This window comes from Sapajus apella, unplaced genomic scaffold (assembly GCF_009761245.1).
Source record: "Sapajus apella isolate SASKATOON/1434 unplaced genomic scaffold, GSC_monkey_1.0 scaffold57, whole genome shotgun sequence".
In the NCBI taxonomy this organism is placed as follows: Eukaryota; Metazoa; Chordata; class Mammalia; order Primates; family Cebidae; genus Sapajus; species Sapajus apella.
The window spans coordinates 2,242,398-2,262,804 of record NW_022436997.1 but is presented as its reverse complement, the minus strand read 5'-3'; the positions used below and the strand labels follow the sequence as shown (position 1 = coordinate 2,262,804).

Below are 20,407 nucleotides of genomic sequence, written 5' to 3'. Positions count from 1 at the left end.
CCACACCTTTCAAACCTTAAAGTTTAGTTGGAGTCCACAAGGTTTCTAAGGAAATACTGTCATTACTTGCTTTTCTTTGACATCTTTTTCCTTCTTTTTCTTTTCATTCCTTCACTCTTTATCCTGTTTTTCTTCTTTTTCTGTATATTTATACTAAAAACTAATTTCTTGAAGTTTCTGTGCTGTCACCAAAACTATCTGGCAATTTGGCACCATCTCTTACCCTCCTTTAGTAAATAGGTGTATCTCCTGTGCCCCATCCAAACTCATCATCCTGTACAAAGCATGTGTGTGTTGTGGTAAAGAGGGGATGGGGTAGAGAAGAGGCTTTTGGAGAGGAAGGGTGGTGTTGAATGCAGGCCACATCTACAACACTGGAGCAGACCTGGGCGTTGGGGGGAGAGTTTCCTTTGCACACCCCAGCTGGGATGGGAAGGCGGAGCCAACCGGCCAGGGGCGTGTGAGGGAGGAGAAAGTTTGTAGTACTTTAAGATGTAGCCAGTTTACAATCCCAGGTCACTCCCCCTTTTTCCTGATTTCTGTGGCTTCTACCATCCTTAACCTCCCTGAGGGAGGCGTGAGCTCTATTGCTCTGGGATTCCCAGGTTTCAGAGCGAAGGTGAAGGTGCTGTGTTTTCACCTGTGCTTAATTTCATTGCTTGTTGCCAGAAAGGTTAAGACAGTGTTTTGGAGAAAGTCGGAAGAGGAGGAAGAAATAAATCAAATGTGGTTAAACAGAGTATTTGCAGGCTGCAGGGAATCTAGCTGCAAAAGATATGGAGACCAGGTACCCGGAGGGTTGTTGCTTGGCACACAATCTCTCCTACCCCATTAAGGGAAAAAAACCAAAACAAAAACAAACGATTGGTCTTGGGAAGTTGAGCTGGTGTCAGACTTGGGCTGTGGGAGTTGCTGGCCACTACAGTAACCTGAGCTGAGCTGGGGGAGGAGGTAGTGAGTGAATGCGCCAACGGGAGCCAGAAGAGGGAAACGGACTTGTCTCTCTTAGCTGGGAAAATGGATGTATCTCTGGAATAAACAAACTGGAGGTCGGGGAGGGGATGGTTTGCAGTGAACATAAGGTGGAATGTCTAAGAGGCAGCAGTGTCGGTTAAGAAGGGGGCCACATCTAGCTTGGGAGAAAATATCAACTGCCTTATATGTTCATGAAAGGGCTAGGCAAGTGAAGGGCTGTAATTTGATCTTTTGTATATTCACATCAGAATGTTACATGGGAAGGCTCTGCTGGAAGGCCTTGCCCTGGACATCACACAGGGAAACCTAGAGGTATCTTTGAGTTAGCCCAACAACCGCTGGTGCAAGGGCTTCTGGTCATGGACTTGCTTTACTCCCAGTGAACTACTTTGCAAATCACCTGACCTAAATGAGGGCTGGGGGAGTAGGAAACAGTGCTTGGTGGTGTTGTAGGATTTAGTTGAAAATGGTGAGTGGGGAGAGGCAGGAGGCAGGATTTTGCTGAAGAAGAAATAAATAGGTAGGTACTTTTCCCTGGAGATCCTGTTCCATTTCTTCTGTTAACTTTGAATTCTGTGAGGGGATGAATCCATACTTCTCTGGCACAAAAGTGTACCTCTAGGAGAGGAGAGTTGTCCCAATGTGGTCATTATTTTTAGTTGTACTTCAATCTCTGCTTCAAAGCTTCTATATAATATGCAAAATATTATATAGAAGACGAGAAATAGCTAGCTGGATGGGGCATCCTTTCTGGGTTCCTGTGGAGACACTGAAACTTGGCTGGTCCTGGACCTCCCAGAATGCCAGTTTTTTCCTTGGAGACTTGAAGTTTAAATTGAAACCAGAAAGCTATTGAACGCAGATCCAGCCAATGAAACCCTGTTTTCTCTGATGCTCAGGAATGGGAAATAAATAACTTTTTGCTGATGGCATTTCAAGTTGCTTCAGTTTTGCTCCTGCCAGAAGAATGGGGTAAATTATTATGAACACATTAGCATTGTAAGGAGGAATTGCAGTGCTTTAAACATGGGATGGTGTTATTGAGTTTGTTCAGGACTCAGTTTATGGAGGAGTCCTACCAGGGACTGGTGGTGGCAGCACAGGAGGCTGTCCTGGAGGGTTAGCAGCACTGGGCTGAAGAAAGGAAGCTTCATAGAGGTCTTCCCTGTTGCACATCATTTTGTCTGGTCCTGGGGTTTCTCTGAAGGGACCAATTCCATTCCTATCTTGTGGCATATCATGAAATCTAGTGGGTTTCCTGAAGTGTTTTGGGCCAGGAGTAAGGAGTGATACCATTGTGCATATTGCCATAAGTTTGAGTTTCTTTTAGAGTGTTTTTTAAAGGCAACCCTGGTGTTTTACAATTTCTTTACGAAGTTGCACATCCTTTGGCCTGCCATATATATATCTGAACAGTGCAGAAAAGAAAACACCAAGATGTCCCCAGATTATAATTCATGAATGCAGAAGGATGCTGCCAATCTACCTTTTTACTTAGCTCTGAGTTTTAATTTTCCATTTTTACTGAGCTTTCTAATAAATTTTGATGCCCCCTTAGATACATCAAGTTGGGGCTACAGAAGGTTTTGGGGGACTGTGATCATAGATGACTGCGTTGAAGCTTATGGTCCTTACTATTCTCATTTACAATTTCATACAATTGAAACCATTTCATAGGTTTCAATCCAGAACAGCTCATTTTTTAGAGCTTTTTTTTTTTTTCCCCCCGATAGAGGATACCACTTAAGGGTGAGGAACCACTTTTCTCATCTAGAAGTTTCATAAGTTCAGTCCAGAATAGCTCTTTGTTTAGAGGGTTTTTTTTTTTTTTTTTTTTTTTTTTCCCATTAGAGGGTACCATCTAAGGTCCAGGAACAATTATCATCTTATTTTATCGAGACAGAGTCTCGCTTTTGTCACCAGGCTAGAGTGAGTGGCGTGATACAGGCTCACTGCAACCTCTGCCTCCTGGGTTCAGGCAATTCTCCTGCCTCAGCCTCCCAAGCAGCTGGGATTACAGGCACACACTACCATGCTTGGCTAATTTTTGTATTTTTAGTAGAGATGGGGTTTCGCCATGTTGGTCAGGCTGATCTTGAACTCCTGACCTCAGGTGATCCACCTGCCTTGGCCTACCAAAGTTCTGGGATTCCAGGTGTGGCCATTGCTCCTGGCTGAGGAACCATTATTTTTTTTAATGGCTGTTAGCTTAGAAGCCAGCAGTTGACTTCCTATCCTATTCACAGCAAATGATACCAGGTGAAGAATGTGAGCAGCCCTGAAGTCCACAGGATCCTCTGGGAGGTAGCCACCACCCCCTGCCAGGAGGAGCCCATTTACTGATCAGCAGACCCAGGCAAAACAATTGTAGGTGAAGCCAGCTGAGCTGACCCTCAGGTGGGCAGAGGCTCTGCCACTCCAAATGCTGAGGAGGAACAGGGGATGAATCGTGAGGAGAGAAAAGTTTTAGAACCTTGTCAGCTTTGAAAAATGTTTCCTCGATCCAACTTATATTTTCCCACCAAAAATACTCCCTTTCATATGCTTGCCATTTTGTTCTTTACAAAAATATCTTTATATGGCTTCCACCCCCTTGGTTCTCCTTAGGAGGAAGGCCAGATAAGCATTTTATCTCCATTCAGAAGATGAGGCAACTGATACACTGGGTTGCCTGAAATGACACAAGTTGGTGGCCAACCTGGGGCCAGACGGCTGTGGCAAAGTGTGAAGAGCCTCACACCTGAAGTGACAAGATCTGCTTTGGATCGTGTCCCCATACTTCCCACTTAAATGACCTCAGCAAGTCAGCCTCTCTGAGCCTCCAGAACCTAATCAGTAAAATAAAGATGCTTACCCTGCCTACTTCACAGGGGTTATGAGGATTAAATAATACTAGCTAATTTCTGTAATTGAACTCTGGGAGGATTTCCATGCTGCCTCCTGGAAACTGGTGCCTGGGATTATTGTTGCCATAGCCCAGCAATTAATAACCCCCTGCAATGATCAGAAATGCCCACAAGGACTCCTTGTGTTGTAATAATTTAACCGATGTCCGTATAACTGTATATGTTGAATTATTAGATGCCTTCTATGACATGTACTTTTGAGACTCAGTCTCAGGTGGTATACATTTGGACTCAAAGATGTCCCAGTTCTCAGGAAATGCTCTTTAAGAATCAGCAAGAGAAAGGAAAAAGCTGTGCAAACACACAGGGAGGGGAGTCGAGGTAGAGAGAGAATGAGGGGAGGCTCTCCATCAGGAAACCACGATACTTAAGCAATGGCATTCAGGACAGAATTTCTAGCCAATTTAAAGAAAAGAACTAATAGCAGGGTTGCTGTAGTCCCAGCAAATCCAGTAAGTTCTCCAGAATCAGGAAAGTTCTTCACAGCCCATTTGTTCCCTGACTCCTCTGTGCCCCTCCTTTTACCCTTTCTCATGTGAGCTGGTTTGCCCTGTCTGGCAGCCTGAAGCAGGCATCTTTCTGTGTTCTTGAATATGCCCCATTTTATGCAATATGCCCCACACTCTGTTGTCAGACTGGTTTCTTCACTGACGTTGGACATTCTGTACATCTACCTGCCTCCACACCTCAGCTCTCTCTGTGTTGTCACCTCTAGGTGGAAGGTGCCCTGACTGGTCCCTTATAACCAGAGCCTTGACCTCTTAGGCCAACTAGTTGCACCCAGCCTCCTCTGTGGAGGTTAACTAGTTCCTGCCTCCCAGCTCTCAGCTCCTTATCCCCAGTTCCTAGAGCAAGGCACCCAGCTTATGCTGCCTTGCTGTTTATTGTCACTTATCCAGCCACCCCAGGCTCTGAGCCCTTGAAGAAAGGGACAGGTTTTCCCACACAGCCCTGAACTTATTTATGAATGATTTTTGTTACCTGAATGAATCACATCATTTATGAAGAGATAGAATATTGAAAGTCAATGTTGTTTAAGGTATATTAACGCTCTGCATTATGAAGCAACACAGTGAGGGCCCCTTAGACAGTGTGAATAATAACTAAGCCAAAAATAATGGCTTTTTGTATTTTTGGCTACCTTTCAGGGGCAATCACCCAAAAGTTTCTCCCTTAAAGTTTAAGAGTTAAGCATATTGACAGGGTGTGGTGGCTCATGCCTATAATACCGGCACTTTGGGAGGCCGAGGTAGGCAGATTACAAGGCCAGGAGTTTGAGACTAGCCTGGCCAATGTGGTGAAATCGCATCTCTACTAAAAGTACAAAAATTAGCTGGGTGTGGTGGTGGGTGCCTGTAGTCTCAGCTACTTGGGAGGCTGAGGCAGGAGAATCGCTTGAACCTGGGAGGCTGAGGTTGCAGTGAGCTGAGATCGTGCCATTGCACTCCAGCCTAGGTGACAGAGTGAGACTGTCTAAAAAAAAATAAATAAAAATAAAACATGGTTAAGCATATTTTACCACATGTGCATCTTTTCAGTCACCAATTCACTCATTCAGTCATCAAATATATGTAGTATATGTTAATAATAACAGAGCCTACTGGAGTCTCATTGTGACTCTAACACACATAGCTCCTGACTTTCTCTGAAAATTCCAATTGTATTTTTTATCGCCCTTGCTCTGTGTGGCACTTAACCATACAGTCATCTTTGTTGCTTAAGTCCAAGTGGTTTTCACTCTTCAGTGATGGAGTGAGCCTGACCACAATGGAAAACAGAGAAGGCTGAGCAGAGAAAGGCAGTCGAGGGGGAAGTTGCAGGGGAGGCTAGAGATGCATAAAGCAGCGTGGGCTGACACCTGTTAGCATATGATATGGGACAAGCTACATTGCCTTTCTACTGTTGTACAGTAAAAAAAAGTTTGGATTGGTGTAGAGAATCCCTTCTAAAATTCTGTGATTCTATAGTTAAAGGTGTCCTAGGAATGTTAAGGATTTCTTAAAGGTCTGAGCTCTTCAAACCTCTTTAATGGCACCACTAACAACCATCCAAACCAATCCCACAAAGGATTAGTGCGCTTTGCTAAATGTTAGATGTAGTTGAAAGAGTTACAGACGGGGAAGGTGGTGCCCTGGGGTAAATAGAATTGGGATAAGCACCCATTACAACAGTGGAGTCAGTCTTGGAGGATAGGGAAGGGGAGAGGAGGCAATGGTGAGCTGAATGTGAAGACATACACATGAGAGTAATGTGGAAGGAAGAAAGGGATTACATTGTCCACATCTCTTTTGAACTGATTCTTTCTGGTAAAATAACTGACTTGAATCAAGGGAGATGGTATAGACAAAGACAATTTCTAGGAAATCCAGAATATATTCTGTAGCTGGGCTTTGCTACAGCTTCCTGTCAGATGGCATCTGGAAACTCTGCTATGGATACTTCACTCATGTCATGGATGTAGGGGCCTGGTTGTTATTTCTCCATGTAGTTCTAAAGAGCATGAAGTCTAGGGCCATCCCTGGGCTCCTGGGGTATCCACTCCATCCCCATCGCACCTGGTCTGCCCTGCCACATTGGGCAGCTTGTGTTCAGTAATAGCTAGTGGGTTGCTTTGTGTGCATTTTGAGATCGGATAGAGTGACCCACAGTCTGCAAAGCCAGAGCCTTCTTTGATTTGGCTTGAGTTAGGAAGGAAATTGGACTTTGACCTAAAATACTGTAAAAGTTCTGTGGAATGGCTGAAGCACCTGGGAACACACTGGTTGGATATTTAGGAAGAGGAAGCCTCTTCAAGCCACTTAAATGCTGTAATTGCTTTTACCCCAGGATCTAGTAAAGGGTTTGGGATGAAAAAGGAGCATGCAATATTGTTAGCCAAATTTAGTAAAAAGCAATTTCTTCATTACTCCTTTTATCTGCCAGTGATTTTCAGTTCTGTCAGTGGAAAGGAGTTTCTCAGAGTTTGAATTTATGGCCTGGAGAAAGGTGGAGATGGGGAAGCTGAATTTGATGGAACCAACACAGTAGCTCATCAGAAGCAGTGGGACACCAATGTACTTGTAGCAGAATAGTGAAATCTGGGTGGCAAGTCCTATACAGTTGTTGGTGTCTCTTTCTGTGATCTCTTGTTATTTGAGCAAGGAGAGTTTTGATTTTTTAAAAAGTATTGATTAATAGTAATGGCTAAAGGGATGATTTGATGTGAAAGCTCTGTGAACCTTTCTACTTATTACTTTATACTTTAGAGCTCTATTACAATTGGTGTTTTGATCCACAAATATTTACTAAAATACCAGCATTGCGAATTGTGTGAGCCATTGTGCCTGGTACACTTGGTTGGGAAAGGTCTGCTATGAGATGTGGCTTTTGCCCTGGGAAAGTGGGCAGTGTATCTGCAGATGCATGCTTCGCTGAAATGGGAAGGCTCATTCTGCAGTCAAAGTAGAAACATGATCCAATATGGAATTTTGCTATTTGTGTGATCAGGCTAAGGTATAGTCAGGGAAGATTTCAAAGAGTATGTGTTTAGGATTTGACAGAAGATGTAGAACAAGTGGACATTCTTGGTGGGTAGAATAGCTTTGGCATAGTAGCAGTGGTGGGACAGAGTTCAAATGTGAACTGAGAATTCCCTCAAGGAAACAAATGCTAATTTCGAACACGTACTGCGTCTGGCAGAGCAGCACAGCCCTGAAGATGAAGGTCAGATGACTGACATGAGGGGCAGCAAGCCCATAGCAGACACCTCTCTGGTCTGAGGTCTTCTGTCCACAGTGAGTGGAATGAAACTCAGGGCCCTCTATGTTGGACTCAGTGTACCTGTTATAATTCAAACTCATCAACTTTCCAACTCTCTGATTTAGCAAAAATTGGTTTGTTCATTGACATTATACTTGATTGTGACCACACTCTGATGGATGCTGTGGGCATCCCAGGAGATGGAGTGAAAGGTGCTCTAAGAGCTTGTGAAAACCAGGGGCCAGCCATGGTTTTCATAACAGCAGCCAGCCATTTAGGGGTAAGTGCTGAATCGTAGTGGGAGCCCGAGGGGGTTTATCTCCAAGATTAGTCAGATCAGAGAAAGCTTGGAGGAGTAGGCGGAACTTGAGTTGAGTCCTCGGCAATGGAGTAGTCTTGGGTAGGTACAGAGCAGCAGGGAAGATCATCCCCTTTGGAATGTAGAGGGAGAAAGGGAAGAGTTCAGCACAGTGCTCTGTGGAGTGTAAGGCAGCAAGACAGATGGGATGGTGTCCTGTGAGATACAGGCCAAGGCTTCATCTCCTCTGAACTAAAATGGGGAGGCATGCCCACAGCTTTTCAAGTGCAGGGAGAACAATCTTGGGGAGCAGGTGGGTGTACCTGTGAGAGACTTCCACGTATACCGACATGAAAGAACGCTGACAGCTGACTCTGCCTCCCACTGCTAGGTCCTGTCTCCTACCTACGCTTCAGCCTGGGGTTCAAAAGAGGTATCTTTAGAACAAGAAATGACATGATATATAAGCATTTGGAATGGGGATGGACCCTTCTGGGGAACATAAAACTCTATGATACTGGTACTTATTTCCAAGTGTTTAATGTATAATTGGAGAAGGACGTATACAAGATTTAGTAACAAGGCAATGTTTAAATGACAGTTCGAGATAGCTAGAGGAGATACATCATAAAGAAAGGGAAGTGGAGCTAATATTTGTTTAGTTCTCTGGTATGTTTAACATCTCCTTTGCAGCAGAGACACAGCCACGTAAGTGCCAGATTATACTTTATGTTTGAATGACAATGAACAAAGCAATGGCTGAATCAGACGGTGGAGAAGTCAAGGAATTTGACTTAAAACTGAAAAGGTAGTGAGGTGAAAGTTAGAGGGCTTTAAAAGGACGACTTTAGTATTATCTGTTAGAGTGTTCGGTTTGTCCTCATTGCCTCCTAGTATGTCTATTGTTTTCCTTCTCAGTTTACAAATGGTGCCATGGAGGACCAGAGTTTTCAGGTACCACTAATACTGAGTATTTGAAGACTGGTGGCTCTGTGGTTCAAATAGCATTTGGAGTCGGACACAGCTACCCCTGTGATTTCAACAGATCCCTCAACTTTAATTTTCTTATCTGGAAAATGGATATATCTCTGGGTTAAAATCAGATAATAAATCAGGGTTAAATATTATAATAAACTTAGATGAAAAACTTAAATAAACTTAGAGAATACCTGATGTATGTTAACAATTAGGGTTATTTTCTTTACCATGTGAATCTCTCCACCCTACTTGGACAGGAAATATTATGGTCACAGTTACTTCTTTCAGATCTGCTATATTTAACCTATTTCGGCATTGTGCGACATATATTATTCACCTTTTCTCCTATAAGATTCTGTGAAGAGAATTGGGAAAGGCAGATGAGAAAACTGATGCTGCAGAGAGTTAAAATGACGTGGTAATTCAGATGGCACACTGGTTTTAGAACTCATATAGGTAGAAGCAACTAGCAACTTTTGGCCCAAAGTTGGCATAACTTTGTGTTTTAGATACCTCATGATATCAAAGTAAGAGGCTTTGTAATCATATATACCCTGATTCGATTGTGAATCTTACACAGAAAGTGTGTGCTCTTGAGGAAATCATTAACCTCTGTGGACCTTAATTTCCAGGTCTGTAAAATGAGGACAAAATCCTGTGCATCACAGTGCCGTTGTGTGAATTAAATTGATAATGACTGTGAAGAGCTCAGCACAAGTTAGTGGAAATGTTCCCACCACACTCCCCCCCCCCGCAGCATTCACTGCAAGAGAACACTTTTCCTTGACTGCACAGAGGAACACAGGCACAAGTAGTGCATCAAAGCCAGAGCTCAACCTGCAAACTTGATTGGCCCAGCCAGGACTGTAGAGATTTTTCCCTGGGGAACAAAGACACAAGGGTCATGCCGTTGTGTTGTGTTATTGGTTCCCACAGGAAGCACTGTTTTTTTGCAGCTAGAGCTGGAACTGTTGGTTAATGGATAGTATGTTGGACCTCAGGTCTCAGAAGTTTGATCTCCTTCTTTCCTTATCATAGAGATCCCTGAGTACAGAAACTAACACTGAAAGCTTAGGTTTGTCTTAGGCTTAGCCAACCCGGCCAGGCTGAGCTGCAGAGCCAGCAGAATCTGACAAAGAAGTGGAAGGTACCAGCTCTGGCTTTGAAGGGCTTCTTGTTGAGAAGACAAGACTCAGTACTTGGGAATGTCAGAGCTGGAAGGGGCCACAGAGCTCAACTCGTGTTCTGCAGTCCCAATTCTACATGTAGTGATGGGGAGACTCAGGGAGAAAAAGGAACTTGTCCAAGGCCACCAGCTCTAAATGGTGGTGGAGGGAATGGAATATGGAATTGCTGACTCTACCCAGTATTATTTCCTCCATGAGACAAACTGGAAACAAGAAAAGAGCAATAATCAAACAACAGCTAAATGCTTAGGTTAGCAGATGCAAAGGAAACTAGTTGTCTGTGCTTCTCATTATGTAGGAAGATAGAGAAGGTTAGTCTTCAACTCCTGTCCCTCAGGGCTTGACTTGGAATCTGAGAAGAGAGGGCAGCACTTAGCCAAATGCTAGCTTGGTGACAGACTATAGGAGTAAATCGAATTTAACAACAACAACAAAAAAAAATGTACACACTTCCTAAGGTGATCCCAGTATGTTCTTTTATAATTATTATCTCATTTAATCTTTAGTTACTTCTTGAAACAATGCTGAAGTAGAATTATTAACCCCATTTCAAAATGAGACTTGAAAAGATTAAAAATATTTCCCAAGAACACAATGACTAAGTGGGAAAGAGTGGCTAAGAAGTCTAAACCTATGACAGCAAATCAGAACTGCTTCCATTCTTCTTCTTAAGGAGGAACATGGCTTGGATACTTGCTGTTGGACGGTTGCTCTCTGTGTTTTCTATGCTCTGAGCTGTGCAGACACTCATTTAAAATATGGCCCTTGTCCTCATGGAGCTTGTGGCCTAGTGGGAGAGATAGGTAAACAAAATACTGAAACAGAGTTTTCCAAATGCTTTCTGATAGCAGAATGACCAGGGAAGTGAGAGCAAGACCGTGTGTATGTGTATCTGTATACATGTATATGCAGCAAGAGGTAGAAAAGGAGGGTCCACATACTCCATGAAGGAGCTGAAACCTGATCCAATTCTTACAGGATAACAAGAGTTAACCAAGTAGAGAAAGGAGAAAGGGCCAGCCAGTCAGAGGACCTATCAGGGAATCATATACAGTAATGTCCATCAGTGGGGCTTGGGAGATCTGCAGATTATGAGATGCTGCTGGAGCATGTGGTAGGTGAAGTACTCAGGAAATACTGCTTGGAAGAAGTAAAATGTGATCAGGAACATACCACACAAATGCAGAGTATGAAAACACCACTGAGTAGGAGCTTTGTCCTTTGCTGTAGACAGGTGATGTATTTGCAGAGTCGGAGAACTATGGTGTAGAGCTGCCCTTGCCCTTGCTGATTGAGAGGTAGGTAAGACTCGGGTCACCTGCTAGATTTACCAGTGCTGATGGAGCATTTACTCTGGGTGTTTCTGCAGCACAAAGGAAATCTGGAAAGATTACTCAGTTATAGGCATCTGAGTCAAGCGGTGTCTGGCTGGCCTTGCATTCAACATTCACTGAAGGAATAATTTGGAGTGTCTCTCTGTGTATCAGGAACTGTGCCAGGCCAGGGGGACAACCATAGTGAGCCAAATAGGCACAGGTCTTACCTTCAAAGGCTTACCATCTAGTAGGGGAGGCAGAGTTTGAAACCAAGAGTGGCACAGATATTTAATTATATAATAAATGCTAGGAAAGACATGTTCTGGGCTACAAAGGCACAAAATGGGGAGTTCTGATCTGGTTTGCGATGCTCAGGGAAGAGGCATTTAACCTCAGCCTGAGTAGTGAAGAAGTGCTATCTCCAAGGGGGCAAGAGGAAGATTCCAGCTGCATGCAAAGTCCCATGAAGTCTCTTGTGACTCCCCACCAAAATACCATAGAAGACATAAAGAAGGATGAATAATCAACCGCTCCCAAAGCCAACGTCAGACAGTCAGTTTCTTGACAGAATCTGACAAGAGATTCTTATAACTGTAGGCCAGTGAATGTAGGCTGAAAATACAATTTCTTCCTTATCCGTAATTAGGAAGGGTCACATTCCATCTTTTTACACCATTTGTCTCCTGAATCAGAGATTCACAATTTCTGTCAACCAGAAAAGCAGGCAGTCATCAAGTCTACTGTATGGGCAGCTTGAACAAAACCAGCTGAAGATGCCCCTCCCTGACGTCATTATGCACATTCTCAAAGACTATAGCTCTCAGAAAACAAATGGGCAAGAGTGGGGAGGGGAGTTCTGGGAGGAGTGGAAGTAGGGCATTGACTTCTGGGCAGAGATGTTTCTTCCAGTAAAGTTCTGAGGTGGGCATGGAGTCTTTGTCACAGGGCATGTTGGGAAGTTTAGCTGTTTAGCTGCTTTTTTGAATCCAGCAGGAAAGACTCTTCTCAGTTCAGCAAAACAATGATAGATGGATGTCCACTCTCAGTGGTGTTTGAATGTATGCTTAACACCCTGTTCTCCAGATTTTTTAAAAGCACTAATTTGTAAAGTTTGCTTGTTCTTGTGATATAATCACTCCCACCATGGCTGCTTTTTTTTTTTTTTTTTTTTTTCTGAGATGGAATCTCGTACCCTTGCCCAGCCTGGAGTGCAATGGCACAATCTTAGCTCTCTGCAACAACCTCCCAGGTTCAAGTGATTCTCCTGCCTCAGCCTCCAGAGTAGCTGGGATTATAGGCATGCGCTACCACACCTGGCTAATTTTTGTGTTTTTAATAAAGATGGGGTTTCACCATGTTGGCCAGGCTGGTTTCAAACTTCTGGCCTCAGGTGATCCGCTCACTTTGGCCTCCCAAAATGCTGGGATCACAGGCATGAGCCGCTGTGCTCTGCGGCTGAGTTTTAAGCTACCAACTTAATGCCACTGAATGTGGAACTGGGGAGAGATACGCACAGCGGGCTCTTAGGAGCCCATAGGCACTAGCTTCAACACATCCCTGGTACTGTTCACTAGAACTTTGATCAACAGGAGTAGCTCGAAGAGGAGGATGTTTCTGACTTCACAATGGCTAGAAGGTAGTCCAGTACTTCCTCTGTTGTCTGATACTTCCTCTGTAGGCCAGACTCTCTCTTCATCAGAGAATGAGCGAAGAAACAAATCCCAACATGAGGCCTCCTGAGGAGGAAGAGACACTCAAAACAAGGTAAAATGAATAATATCAGGAAAATCAGTTAATCCAATAGCAACAGTAGAGTTTCACAAAGCTACCTGGCATCTTCAATAAGAAGTATGACCCGTGGAACAGGAGCTGTGATGAAAAGACATCAGCTGAAAAGAGTCAGCTGAAAAGTGGATGCATTAAGTAAAGAAAGATTGCAGGGATTACAAAACGTGTGATTGCAGAATTAAAAAAATCCACAGTGAAGTCAATAAAGGCAAAGGGCGCATGGGAAATAGAATCAAATGATATTATAGAGAACAGTTCGCTCTCCAAGGCAAAAGGAAGAAATAAAAGCAGTGAGAGAGAAAATGATAGAAATGGAGAACAGAGATGAGAGCTCTAAACTAAGAATTACAGGAAAAACTTTGAAAAAGCCAGAACCATTTAATGGAAGAAGTTACCAAAGGAATAATTGAAGGGAACATTCCTGAGCTAGAAAGAACCTGCATCTACAGATCCAAAAGGCTCATTATGTTCCAGGGAAATTAAAGGGAGAGAGCGCCATACTACACTCATTTTGTCATTAATAAAATTCTAACGTAGTGAAAAAGAAAGTTTTCAATTATAAAGGCATAAAGCAAGTTGCTTACAGAGGAAACCAAACCAGGCCAGCCTCTGTTTTCCCTTCATTACTTTATATGCTGGAATACATTCTACAAAGTGTTGAGGCAAAAAGTTCTAGCCTGAGAATTATATAGTCAGCCCGTCATCTTTTACCTGTGAAGATGAAAAAAAAAATGCCTTACGTTATTGGAATTTGGAGGGTCCAGAGCCGAGGGAGGACTGAGGATAAAGAGCTTGGGGAAGTTTGCAAAAGTTCAGGAATGAAGTAGAGCACTCTTCCTGTATTTGTGATTGTTCGCCTTTAAGACCTGAGAGTTTTGTGTGTTATTCATGTATTTATTTTGTAATGAAGAACATGGAGTTCTACTACCAAGAAATACAGTATTTTTTTTTTTAAGTAAAAACCACAAGCTAGTGAAGTAGACCAGGAAAATTTTTTTTTTTTTTTTTTTTTTTTTCTCTATTTTGTTGATGAGACACTGAGGCTGAAAGAGGCTTATGAGGGCTCCTAAGTGGCAGAACTAGGCCAGGAATTCATTTCTTTTGACTCCTGTTGAATATACTAAGGGCTCTATCTCTACACCTTGTCCCTTTGGAAAGCAACAGTGGGGAAGACACTGGCCTGTGTGTGCATGGCACTTGGGCAAAGCAGAAGAGGGGCGTGAACGAAGAAGCTGGGAAGCCCAGCTTGAGGTGCTTTGGTTGTTACTTTAGCCAACCAGCATTTCTTGAATGTTCATTCTGTGCTGGATACTGTGCTAGGTGTTGGGATTGTGTAGATGAATACAATACCAGTGATGCCTGTTCCCAAGAGACTCACATTACTGCTGTAAGGGAGAAATACCCTCAAGTACCCTTTAGCAACTTGACAGGGGTAAGCATATAGACACAGTCTAAGGCACTGGTTCTCACTCCAGGCCATCAGAACCACCTAGAGGTCTTCTGTAAAAGCTGGCGTGTTGAGCACCAGCCCTGGACCCCTGATTCAGTACGTGGAGCTCTAGAACTTGTATTTCCACCAAGCTTCAGAATAAGTAAGAGTTCCCCAGGTGGCGAATGTACTTTAGGAAAAAATATTCCATCTAGCAGTTTTGGAGGGGAGGGAAGATGTACCCTGGAATTTATTTGGGCATAAAACACTTCTAGCCAAGCAGGATTCTCCTGACCATTCAGAGGAGTAATTCTCTAGGTTCATCCTGTTCATTTTGGAGTGCACCCATAGGTATGGCTCTGCAGGGCAAAATTACGATGTGTTGTGTGTGAAAGAGAGACTAGTCTGAACCCATTTATTGCTAAGGCAAGTGTGGTGTGGGTGAAAGACTCAGAGTGGCCTGTCTAGCATCTGACTGCCTGTGAACAGCAGAGCCAGGAATAAAGACTAACTTTTGGACTCCTATCTCAGTGTTCTTTCCAGATACATCCATGTCCTTTCTTTGCCCTTTCATTTCCTTGGGGCCGACAAGGCTGTTAATGCCTAAGCAATTTCATCTTTCCAATCCTCCTCCACTCCCAGCCCCCACTGCCACCCCTGCCCAAGTCCTGCAGGCAGTCATAGAAGAGTTAACTTTTGTTGGACTGAAGGCCTGAGCCAAGTACAGAGTGTCCATTGTGTGCCCGCCTCCTCAGGAGGAGTCACTGACTGCTGGAATGTGACAAGGCAAAACATTTTTACCTTGCCTTGGCTTCCCCAACTCTGTGAGTGTGTGAGCGTGTGTGTGTGCTCACACACACGTTTTGGCAGGACTTAATCACAAGAGGACTTGCAGTTGATACCCAGACTCACCAAAAAATTGAACTGTGAATTTAGGGAGGCAGGTACGTGCTGGGAAGAAAGCTAAAGGAGAACAACAGCTCTGTGTGCTGTTGAAGTAAACAGACAGGTTAGGTTTCTTTGCTCTTTCTTTTGAAAGCTTATTTTATTTTATTTTTCCAAGATGAGGGTCACATATGGACACAAGGGGCTGGATTACAATCCTCAAGATAGGCAGCAGATTTGGCTGGGGCTGCTGCCTGGTTGGGTGGAGTTGCAGTGGGAGTAATTTGAACTCTTAAGACTTTGAATAGCTGTCAGGGGAGAAGCTGTTTTCATTCAGAAAAAAACTTGAAATCCTCCAAATGCCCAGTCCTGCAATGGGTGCCATAGGTAACGTAAGCATTGTACAACCATTGTTAGTTCTCAGCCTGAGGCTGAGCTGCAATCATGTTAGAAAAATAAGATTTATGTGCTCAAAAAACCTAGAAGACAATACAAAGCTGGTATATAGTGGCAAACTATAGAGCTGGGTGCAATGTCAGTCCGGCCAAGGAGTGAGCACTGTGGTCTGGACTTTCCAGAACGTTGCCTTGGAGAAGTGAAGACTTGGGGATGACCTGTAAATATGGAAAGGCTGGGGATCTTTTTATTCATTTGTTTATTCATTCCTTCATGCAACAAACATTTGGGGAACACCAACTGCGTGGCCAGCATTGCAAAGATGAGAGGAAGTGGCTATAAGAACAGATAGACACTGGTTTGACTTGAGTAGTGAGTGCAAGTTGGTGTCTAATTTGCCTTGGATTTTAAGGTGAGACCAGTATGAAAAGTCTGGAATAGATGTTTTCCTAAAGATTAAGGCTATTGGAAATTGCATTACTGTTTTACCTACAGTATTTATTATGATATACTCCCATTGTCCTGGTTTGGGTCTTCAAGCAACATGAATGAAATTTCAGCTGAACCTTCTTAGGACCCCCGGCCTCTAACATCAGGTTCCCTTAATCCAGCTCTCACACCACGCGCCAGAATTATCTTCCTAAATCGTAACTTTGATAGTATTCCTTCCCCACTGATATTCCGCAAATAGCTTCCCTTTACCTGTAAGATAAAATCCAAACTCATTAGCACAACATTCAATGATGTCCATGACCTGGCCATGACCTTTTATTTCCAGCCGTACCTCTCACAGGTTCCTAGTTTCTGCCATACTTTCTAGCCAAACACCAACTTTCTCTTTCTTATACATAACGCTGCATGTGCCTGCCCAGGAAGTGGCCTCATGCCTTCCCTTTCTCTGCCATGTCTTCCTTCTTCCTGCTCTACCTAGGAAACCCACAGCAAGATCAAAGCCCTGTCTTGTGCTCTCCTCGAAGGCTTTCTGTGTAGTTTCCTAGCTGTCTACACCTTGCCCAAGTGAAGAAAACATTTTCTTCCTTTTGATTCTATCCTTTCTTACAGTACATAGAAGTTCTGCTTTGTTTTAGAGTGACTTGTCAAATCTCCCATAAAAAGCGTACCTTCCTTGAGGAAAGAGATTGTATTTTCCTAGTATCTTAGTATTTTGATTTGAGGAGAACTGAAAAAAGTTGTTGAATTGAACTTTTATTTTGTTGTGGATCTCAGTACTTAAATTTTAAGTTTTGGAACTTTGTCTTGTACACATAGTTATGCATTTATAGTTAAATGCAATAAATGATTGTTTATTTCACTCTGAAATGAATCCTTTTTTGGATGGAAGATAAATATATTCACTGTATAAGCCCATCCATTCATCTAAAGTTTAGGGTTTGCCCTCTTTCATTGTATCACAGAATCTGTAACATACATTTCCCTACTCTGGTTCCAAGGTCCAAATGGATTTCATTTAGGAACTTTATATGTATGTGCCTTGCCTTTTCTCCTGACCTGAGGAGATTCTATAGGTAGGTATTAGAGAATTAAAATGTGATTGGAGATTCCTGCCCAAGGGAATAGACTCTGAACATTGCTACCGTAAGAAAACATGGCTTGCAATTTGTGTGGATCTGGGATACAGACTGAGAAAGACCTACTAGATTCTTACCGCTTGACAAATGTGGAAATGTTCTAAGGTATATTGATGTCTCCAGCAGCTGGGGTGGTGCCTGACACTAGAAAGACAGGCCTCTGTAAAGTCGACTTAAGTACAGCTTTTTAAAAATGATGTGTGTTATTGGGCAGATAAATCTAGATGAGACAAAGAATCTTATAAGTAAGAGAAACATCGAGTGTCATCTGTTCTGACTTCTCCCTACCTCCCAAAGTGGAGACTTTGTCCATCTCGTAGCTTGGGTCACCGGTGGCCGTTTGCAGTGTTTGTTCAACAGTGTCAGTGAAGATGCTCATGCTCTCACTAGGGCAGCCTCTTCTCTTTCAGAAAAGCTGTATTCATTGAATCTTCCCTGAAGTGGAAGCAGTTGTAAATGTGTCTTTCTGCAAAGCTGAGCAGTTTCCGCCGGTAGCTGAATTACTCCTGGGGTTCTCTGGGGAGCAGGGTCCACGTGGAAGCCGGGGCTACCCTCCCGGCTGGCTTCCTTACCCGGGTGTCAGCTATGTGCTGATTCTGGAGAGAGAAGACACACGTCTGGTCTTCAGCCTTCCAGTTTGTGGTTCTTCTGAATGTGTCTTTGCAGGCATCATTGGGCATTTTCTGGTGGGCACATTTGCCAGCCACTTCTATAAATTGATGCGTTCAGAGGTAGAAACCTAAGATGTACAGTCGTGTCTTCTGCTGGGAAACTTCAGCTGCTGGGAAGGTTTGAATGTGATCCAGCCTACAGCCTAAGGGCAAAAGGATGTGATGTTTGCAGCCCCAGGGGTTTTGGTTTTCTCTTGAGACTGAGCATTTGGGCTTCCTTTTGGGCTTTGAAAATTATGAGGATTAAATTGGGAATGATGGAACATGGGGTGAAGAAGCGTGAAGGAGAGTCTAGCTGATCCTGTGACAGTTACGAGAGACCCTAATTGATTTTTCTCTTCTCATCTTGGAGGAAGGCAGAGGGGAAGATCCTGGGGGGATTCCTGACACTTCCACAGACCTGCAAAATGTTCCTTCTCTCCCTTTTTCTCTTTTGCTGCTGCAGAGACACAATACCACTTCATTTAAGAAACCAGAAAGGGATTACAACTGTCTAGAAAGGGTATTTTTATCTAAATAATTGATAATGATTAAATATCTCTCTTTTGTGTCATGGAAACATTTGTGGAGGTTGTTTTTTGTTAATCACGGTGTTGTAAGTGATTTCCCGCTAAACTCTTTTTATTTTCTTTTTGCGAGCCTCACACCTAAGCTTTACATTTGCTTGAAGAAATAGCATAGTCTTTGCATAACTGAAATAATGCATAGTGAAAAATGACAAAGGTAAACCGGTTTAGAGATAGGCTGAATGCCCCTCCTCCAAGTGGGTGGAGAGCTTGGCACCGGCAGCCTGGGGGTTGTGTTCAGCTTTGCAAACTGTTCTTCGCATGTGAGAGAGAAGTGGTGCAAAAAGCCAACCAAATACACTTCCCACAGACCTGAGCCTGAACACTTCAGACTTCCCTTTCGTCATGATTGGTTTTAACAGTGACTCAGCCAGCTGAAGCTTCAGTGTAAAGAAACGTCTAGCTTGCTACTGGGCTGGAGGACTCGCACTTCTTATCTTTATTCTTGGGCCTACAGCCACAAAATTAATAACAATCCATTACGAAGGCGTGTGTGAATGTGTTTTTTCCTCTGCTCTAGTAAAATCCAATTTGGGGTTGTGCACATTCTGGTTAGATTTTTTTCCATCGTTTTTTTTTCGGATGCCATAGATAAGTGGAAAGGGGCCTCTAGAGCTTAGATTGAGTAACCTTTGGGATCATTTTCCTTTCTGCCCTGGCTAACTGTGTCTTTGCTTCTCAGTTGCAGATCTGATCTCTTCTCAACTCATCGTGTCTCCATCCCTGGGAATCTGACCCTAGCAACTGGACCACTTTGTTCTTGGAATTTTGGGTGTCCTCTCTTTTCACCTTTCCTTTTTCCCTTTATCCCTTCCCCCTCCTGAGAACTCCTGAAGACTGTAGAGATTGTCATGGAGTCCAGGGAAAACTTAAGCAGCTCCCGGCAAAGAGGGGGCGAGTCAGACTTCCTGCCGGTCTCCTCAGCCAAGCCCCCGGCTGCTCCTGGCTGCGCAGGAGAACCTTTGCTCTCCGCTGCAGGACCTGGGAAGGGGATCCCGGTGGGCGGAGAACGCATGGAGCCAGAGGAGGAGGATGAACTGGGCTCAGGGCGGGATGTGGATTCCAACTCCAATGCGGACAGCGAGAAATGGGTGGCAGGAGATGGCTTGGAAGAGCAGGAGTTTTCTATCAAGGAGGCGAACTTCACAGAGGGAAGTCTGAAGCTAAAGATTCAGACCACAAAGCGGGCTAAGAAACCCCCAAAGAATTTGGAGAACTATATATGCCCACCTGAGATCAAGATCACCATCAAGCAGTCTGGGGACCAGAAGGTGTCCCGTGCTGGAAAAAATAGCAAAGCTACGAAGGAGGAAGAAAGAAGCCACTCCAAAAAGAAGGTAGGAACCCCTGTCTTGTAGGGTTTTTTTGTTTCTCTGTTTTTGCCATTTTATCCTCAACTTTTTAGGTTCTGTTTGCATATTACAGTTGACTCTAGAACAACATGGGATTAGGGACTCAGACCCCTGCACAGTTAAATCTGTGAAAAACTTTTGACATTCCCCAAGAACTTAACTAGTAATAGCTTACTGTTGACCGGAAGCCTTACTGGTAATATTAACAGTTGATTAACACATATTTTTATATATTATATGTATTATATACCGTATTCTTTGAAAAACTAAGCTTGAGAAAAAAAGATCTTAAGAAAATCAAAAAGAAAAAATATATTTGCTGTTCATTAAGTG

General features: G+C 43.4%; 1 protein-coding gene across 4 annotated transcripts in view; it reads left to right on the top strand.

Moving 5' to 3' along the window:
• Window positions 1–20,407, top strand: part of SETBP1 (SET binding protein 1) — a 377,101-nt gene that overhangs the window by 1,736 nt on the left and 354,958 nt on the right. For all 4 annotated transcript variants that reach the window (XM_032245407.1, XM_032245405.1, XM_032245408.1 and 1 more), the window contains exon 2: window positions 19,405–20,059. In XM_032245407.1, the coding sequence (XP_032101298.1) occupies window positions 19,574–20,059 (486 nt within the window). In that variant the 5' untranslated portion in view covers window positions 19,405–19,573. The remainder of the gene's footprint in view (window positions 1–19,404; window positions 20,060–20,407) is intronic.